We start from the raw sequence: 7,375 nt of genomic DNA on the forward strand, positions 1-7,375 counted from the left end.
CTCTACCTGCCACCCCACCCCCCATTCCAGCCTGGGGCTCAGGTCTCCGACAACAGAACCAGAGCCACTCAGCAACGCCGGAACCCATTCGGGGGCGCCTGGGGCCCCTCGTCCCAAGCCAGGAGGGCTTCGGGGGAGGGGTGTGGCCCCTGGCAGACTGGCAGTGAGGCCCAGGGGGCTGGGGGGTGCCAGGGAGGTAGGGGCGAACCTCGCAGCGGGAGATACAAGTGCGGTTCTCTTTCCCCCACTGGGGGGGCCTCGGAGCCGGTGGCGGGGCCAAAGGCTTCAAAGGCAAAGCCTGTGGGGTGAGGGCGACAGCAGGGCAGTGCCCGGTGGCAGGGGCACCATGGCCACCATCCAGTCCGAGACCGACTGCTATGACATCATTGAGGTGCTAGGCAAGGGCACCTTCGGGGAGGTGGCCAAGGGCTGGCGGCGAAGCACGGGGGAGATGGTGGCCATCAAGATCCTCAAGAACGATGCCTACCGCAACCGCATCATCAAGAATGAGCTTAAGCTTCTGCGCTGCATGAGAGGCCTGGACCCAGAGGAGGCCCACGTCATCCGCTTCCTCGAGTTCTTCCATGATGCCCTCAAATTCTACCTGGTCTTCGAGCTGCTGGAGCAAAACCTCTTCGAATTCCAGAAGGAGAACAACTTCGCACCCCTCCCTGCCCGCCACATCCGCACGGTCACCCTGCAGGTGCTCAGAGCCCTGGCCCGGCTCAAGGAGCTGGCGATTATCCATGCCGATCTCAAGCCCGAGAACATCATGCTGGTGGACCAGACCCGCTGCCCCTTTAGGGTCAAGGTGAGTGGGGTGGCCCTGGGGTGACGGTGTCCCTCGTTCCGGTCTTCTCCTGGCTTTCCCAGCCCTAGACGCCCTCCTGTCACCATGGGCTCCCTTGTCCCGCCTACCCCACCCCCACGCCGCTGAAGTCTCCCCTGCCCTACCCTGCCCTTGATGCCTGTCCCCACCTCCTAGTCCTAAAATCCTCATCTCCCTGTCCCGATTCTGACATCCTCTCTCTCTCAGACCTGAGGCCTCTCGTCCTTGTCCAGTTCCTAGTTCACCTCCTCGAGGCCCAGTCTTGTCTCTGCGGGGCTGACATTCTGGTGGGGGAAACGGAGTCGCCAAGACAAATGAGTCAAATATGGTATATGAGTGAGAAGGAGAAAAGATAAAGTAGGGAGGAGGATGTGGGGTGTTGACTGGTGGTGCTGAGTGAAACTGTCGACAAGGAGGTCAGGGAGGCCTCATTGGGAAGGTGACATTTGAGAACAGTCCCAAAGGAGGGAGGTAGCCATGTAGACATCTGGGGAAAAGCATCTGGGTAGAAGGAAAAACTAGTGCAAAGGCCCTGAGGTAGGAGTGATCTGAGTCTATGTGTTTGAGAAGCACCCCAGAGCCCAGGGTGGCTGAAGCAGGGTGAGAAGAGGAAGGAAAGGGGATCAGGGAGGTGACGGGGCCTGGTCACACAGGGCCTTGCAGGCCACAAACCCCTGGTCCCCTCCATCTCATTCCCGGCCCCTCTGCCTGCCTGTGTCCCCTCCCATCCCAGCCCCAATCCCTCTGCCCTGGCCCCCCTGTCTGTGCCCCCCAATCCCAGCCCTGGCCCCTCAGTCCACTTCTGGGTTTGCTACTGTCTGGGATGGGTCTGAACTAGAAGCTCCGTGAAGGCAGCCACGTGAGATCTGTCGGCATCTGCCAGCACAGCCCTGTGGCGGAGACAATGCTAAATGAATGTCAGAGTCACAGGGAGATATAGAGACATGAAAAGGTAGATCATTTTGCCCTAAGAGATGGAAGGACAGAGACCCAAAGAAAGAGAGACTCCCACGAACACAGCAGGAAACAGGACAGATCCACAACACCTGGCCAGTGTTGGCACCCCTCCCGTGTTTGTGGAATGGATGGATGGATGGATGGATGGATGGATCCCATGAACACTGAGTGCCCAGGGTCCCTCAAGCTCTGAAATTCGGGCCTCAGCAGTCTGTATTTAGAGTCCGGATTAAGAGCCATTTCATCATACCACCTCCTGCACCTAGAAAGTGAGGGGTAGCTGAATGAAAAGCAGGGAAACTCGGAGAGGGAAACTGAGGCAGGGACCAAGATAGAGTCTTGGACATTCAGAGTGAAAATGGCCCATGGCCCTGAGAGAGACAGACTTTCAGCCACATTCCCAGTGCTGGTTCAGCAGGTGCTCGTCGAGCCCCTGTCATGTTCCGAGGGCCTGCGAGGGATGTGAACAGTGTCTGATGATAAAGACAGAAGAGGGTCGGGGCTTCAGGGAGGTGTCTTCCTAGCAGTGACACAGAGATGGAGACAGAGAGAGACGCTGAGAGATGAGAGGCACGATGAACAGGCAAACAATGAAAAGGCAAAAAAAAGAACAAGAGAGTTACAAACAAGAGGCAGAAAGAATGGCAGGGACATAAAGCTGATTCATTCATTCGTTCATTCATTCACTCAGTCTTGACGGAGCCCTAGCTGTGTGCTGGGTACTGTTCTAAGTTTCTAGGGAGGCAGCAGTGAAACAGACAAAATCCCTGCCCTGATGGGACTGACATCCTAGCTGGGTAGAGAGACAATGAACTCAACTGAAAGGTAAAATGTATGGCGTGTGAGGTGGTGTTCAGAGCTCTGGAGAAAAGCAGAGTGCTGGGAAGGGGGATAGGAACAGTGGGGGAGGCTGTTTTTCATAGGATGGGCAGGGGAGTCTCACTGAGAAGGTAACATTTGAGACCTGAGAGGAGGGAACCGTGTGGACATCTGGGGGAGGAGCATTCCAGGCAGAGGGATCAGCCAGTGCAAAGTCTCCGAGCTGGGAATGCACCTGGCTTATTTAAGGGACAGTGAGAGGCTCATGCGAGGGGGAAAGGGGGAGGAGCTGAGAGCAGAGAGGTGATGGGGCAGATTGCTCAAGCTTTGGGGGCCACACTGAGGACACTGGCTTTCATCACAGGATGTGATAAAGCCACAGGGGGGTTCTGAGTAGGGGAAGGACGTGATCTGAGTCAGGTCTTCATAGGATCTCTCAGGGTGCATCTGATGCAGAGATTGGCGCACCGAAGGAGGAGCAGGGAGACCAGAGAAGAGGCCCTTACATTGGCCTCAGTGGGAGACGATGGAGGACAGGACGGGGCAGCGGGGGGGGCGATGAGGCTGGGATATAGAGCGGGCAGATTCTGGATCTGTTCAGAAGGCGGAGCCAACAAGATTTGCTGATGGCCAAAGAGAGGGATCCTAACCCTCACAGACATAGGTTCTAGTGGAAAGAAACAGACGGAGAGACCAACATGCAAACCAGAGACACAGACTGGCAAAGACAGGGACATAAATGAGAGATAAAGACTCCCAGACACGGCGATGGCCAGGTGGCAGCTGCAGAAAGACACTGGCGAGAGACACCGGGGAGGCCTCGATCGATCGGCTGTCCCTGTCCCTCGCCCTGCCCACCTGCCTCCCTCCCTCGACACAGGTGATTGACTTCGGCTCAGCCAGCATTTTCAGCGAGGTGCGCTACGTGAAAGAGCCGTACATCCAGTCGCGCTTCTACCGGGCCCCCGAGATTCTGCTGGGGCTGCCCTTCTGTGAGAAGGTGGACGTGTGGTCCCTGGGCTGTGTCATGGCCGAGCTGCACCTGGGCTGGCCCCTCTACCCGGGCAACAACGAGTACGACCAGGTGCGCTACATCTGTGAGACCCAGGGCTTGCCCAAGCCCCACCTGCTGCACGCCGCCCGCAAGGCCCACCACTTCTTCAAGCGCAACCCTCACCCCGATGCCAGCAACCCCTGGCAGCTCAAGTCCTCGGCCGACTACCTGGCTGAGACCAAGGTAGGGGCGCAGGCGGGGCGAGGGCAGCGGTGGCGGCGGGCGGGGGCTGCCGCATCGAGAGAAAAAGCAATCTAGGTTAGACCTCGGAGAGGACCGGAAGTTCGAGGGTCAGCTGCGGGAGTGGTCACAGCATGAGAGACGTGGGTGAGACCGAAGGCGGCACTGCAGGTGGATGGTGGCTTCTCGGAGTTTCGTGGCCGGGGGCAGCACGCTAGTGTGGCAGGGAGGTTCGACCACTGGGAGCCCTGGAGGACCGGGCTCGGGGGTGGAGGACCAGAGGTTTCGAACAGCCCCTCTGCTAGCAGCTGGTAGGGGCCAGACCCATGGATCTGGGGAGGACTACAGGTGTGTGGGGGGAGTGAAACTTGGGTCAGTGAGACTCTGGGTTAGATGACAGGACCACAGAACACAGGTACCTTTCCTGCAGCAGTAGGAGGGCTCTGGGTCAGACCAGGGTGGGGGGGGTCTGGTATTGGGGAGTAGGTGTGGCCCTCCAGCAGCAAGAGAGCTCCGAGTCAGATCACGGGCAGAACCGGAAGCCTAGCTTCAGGCGTGTGGACTTTGTAGCAACATGAGCGCCCTGGACCAGCCTCCAGGGCACACTGGGAGCTGGGGGTGGAGGAGGGTGGGTCATGTGTGGGCCCCGCTTCGGGAGCACCCAAGGCCCAAGGCCTGGATTCAACGTCAGCCTCGTGCCCCGCCCCCCCCTCCCCACCGGGTCCCACCAGGTGCGCCCCCTGGAGCGCCGCAAGTACATGCTCAAATCGCTGGACCAGATCGAGACGGTGAATGGCGGTGCGGCGGCCGCCCGGCTGACGTTCCCGGACCGCGAGGCGCTGGCGGAGCGTGCTGACCTCAAGAGCATGGTGGAGCTGATCAAGCGCATGCTGACGTGGGAGTCGCACGAACGCATCAGCCCCAGCGCAGCCCTGCGCCACCCCTTCGTGTCCATGCAGCAGCTGCGCAGCGCCCACGAGACCACCCGCTACTACCAGCTCTCGCTGCGCGGCCGCCACCTCTCCCTGCAGGCGGAGGGCAAGACGCCCGCGCCGGTGGTGGCCGCTGCGGAAGAAGGGCCTCCCTACTACCGTCTGGCCGAGGAGGAGGAGGCCGTGGGCCTGGGCAGCGTGGTGGGCAGCGGGCCCTTCTTCTGCGAGGAGAAGGCACCGGGCATGCAAAGGGCCATCGACCAGCTGGATGACCTGAGTCTGCAGGAGGTGGGGCGTGGGCTGTGGGGGGAGACCCGAGCCGATGTGGTTCCCGACATGCTGGTCCCGCTGAAGGCAGCCGCCGCTGGCCGCCGGGTGCCCGACTCGGGCCCTGAGCCCATCCTGGCCTTCTACGGCAGCCGCCTGGCAGGCCGCCACAAGGCCCGCAAGCCCCCCGCAGGCTCCAAATCGGACTCTAACTTCAGTAACCTCATCCGGCTGAGCCAGGCTTCGCCTGACGACGATGGGCCATGCCAAGGCAGCGGCTGGGCCGAAGGAGAGCGCCGCGGGGCCTCTGCCGAGCCGCCTGCCATCCCGCAGCGGGATGGGGATGGACCAGACATCGAGGATATGACCATGGATGCTGACGTGAGTGAGCCAGGTGGGCCGGCGGGGTGCAGGTGGCTCTGGGATCAGGGCCTCCCCGAGCTCCAAGATGGGGGTGTCCGTGAACCAGGCCTTGCCCACCACCCCGCCCCCGCCCCCCCTCCCCCGCGCCCCCCCCCCCCCGCTCAGGGCTCAATACATACTAGTCCACTCTCAGGATGTGATAAGGTTCAGCAAACACGAACCCATGTTCAGGATACGATTAGGATTCGATACAGCCTGTGTTCAGGATGTAACATTCAGCACACCCTAGCCCACCCTTACAAGGCGATGAGGCTTAGCACACGCTAATAACTTCAGGTTAAGAGGCTCAGCACACACTAACTCATACTCAGGACGTAAAGTTCGGCACACATTAACCTGCTCTCATGATGTGACAAGGCTCAGCACATACTAATGCACTTTCAGGCTGTGTGAAAACTAAGAACGTAGTAGTAATCCATCTACAGGAAGTGATAAAGGCCCAACACTCGGAACAAGGCCTTAGTAGGTGCTCACCCCCTCTCGGAAAGAAGTTCCTTCAGAATCCCTTAAGGTCTCCACATACGCTATTTCAGGCCCCAAAGTTACAACGTGGGTCCAACAAAATCGCCCTCAGGAAGTGAGAAGGGTTCATTCAGGACTGGAGAGAGTCCGTGAGGGGCAGGCTGGTGGTTCCCAGGGGTGGGGGGCTTCTTGGCTGATGGTCCTTTCTTCTCCCCCACAGAGGCCGGGCCCTGAGCTCTTCGACCCCAGCAGCTGCCCTGGGGAATGGCTGAGTGAGCCAGACTGGACCCTGGAGGGTGTCAGGGGGCCCCTGGCTCAGGGGCTCCCACCCCGCCACGTTCACCCGCATGGTGCACCCCGGACCACCAGCTTCCTGCAGCACGTCGGTGGGCACCATTGATGGTGACCCCACCCCTGCCCATCACCGGGGGCTGCGCTAGCTGGGCTGGGATCCCCTCCTTAGAGCCATTTCCTGAACCCACAGATTATTCTTACAGAAAGATAGTTATCCAGAAATTCCCCATTACCCTTGCCCATGGTGCATGCATGCCAGCACACACACGTCGAACACAGGAGGGCCTTGGGGTCTGGCCCGTGGCCCCCTGGGCCAAAGGGACACAGGAAGGGGGCTGTACCCCGTTGGCCCCGCGCATGCCCTTGGCCCCGCCGCCTCTGCCTATTTCAATAAAGAACTGTTCAGCAGCCCTGCGTGAAGCCTGGCCTGGTGCCAGGGTGGGGTTCAGGCCGGTGGCCAGGGCCCTGCTCTCCGATCTGCGCCCAGTCGGCTACCGGCTCAGGCTGGAGGCTGGGCTGCCGTCGCACTGGGAAGGGACGGGCTGCGCTCGCTCGCTCGCTGACCCACCCCCTAAATATGCTACGTGCTTGGCACGGGAGAATCCACCCTCAGATCATTCCCGGTGTCCAGCAGCTGCCAACCCAAGCTCGCCAAATGCCCAGGTCTCATCTGTTGACCTGCCCTTGCCACGTGCACAGGCTTGGCATGCACTCACCCATGCTTGGGTCACGCTAAGTGTCAATTCACTTGGCAGGCAGAAATTCACGCTCGGTGCACACTCCAGCGTTCAGACATGCGAGCCCACCCTGGGGGACACAGTGACGGGTCAGCGTGTGCCCGTCTGGCTGGGAGGCTGGGAACGCCACGCCGAGCGTGCAGCAGCGTGGGGCTGGCCACGTGGGGGTCAGCTCGTGCCAGTCCACGTGGTCACACGCTACATGCTCAGCACGTACTGGTTCATGTGCATTGCACGCCGAGAGCCCAGCACGTGCCAAATACATGCTAAAGGCACAGCACGTGCTGTGGGTTCAGGATTTGCCAAGCCACACCGCTGACATGCTGAGGGCTCAGCAAGCACTACGTCTCCAGGAGAGGCCCATGCCAGCCGTCCCCGACCCCGACACCTCACTTCACATCACTGAGCCAGGCACAGGCTG

At 60.4% G+C, this 7,375-nt stretch overlaps 1 protein-coding gene across 1 annotated transcript; it reads left to right on the forward strand.

The window, feature by feature from the left end:
• The first annotated feature begins 100 nt into the window (after window positions 1–100).
• On the forward strand, window positions 101–6,628 carry HIPK4 (homeodomain interacting protein kinase 4). Its single transcript, XM_042968828.1, has 4 exons — window positions 101–811; window positions 3,486–3,842; window positions 4,571–5,419; window positions 6,144–6,628. Exons 1-4 carry the CDS (start codon window positions 347–349, stop codon window positions 6,321–6,323), a joined length of 1,851 nt encoding a protein of 616 aa, XP_042824762.1. The 5' UTR covers window positions 101–346; the 3' UTR covers window positions 6,324–6,628.
• The last annotated feature ends 747 nt before the right edge of the window (window positions 6,629–7,375 follow it).

Source organism: Panthera tigris, chromosome E2 (genome assembly GCF_018350195.1).
Source record: "Panthera tigris isolate Pti1 chromosome E2, P.tigris_Pti1_mat1.1, whole genome shotgun sequence".
Taxonomy (NCBI): Eukaryota; Metazoa; Chordata; class Mammalia; order Carnivora; family Felidae; genus Panthera; species Panthera tigris.

Excerpts from the sequence above, each read along its gene's own strand:
- HIPK4 (XM_042968828.1), top strand. The coding sequence starts at position 347 with ATGGCCACCATCCAGTCCGAGACCGACTGCTATGACATCATTGAGGTG. Across the intron at positions 812-3,485 it reads GCTGCCCCTTTAGGGTCAAG|GTGATTGACTTCGGCTCAGC; the intron begins GTGAGTGGGGTG and ends CCCTCGACACAG. Across the intron at positions 3,843-4,570 it reads ACTACCTGGCTGAGACCAAG|GTGCGCCCCCTGGAGCGCCG; the intron begins GTAGGGGCGCAG and ends GGGTCCCACCAG.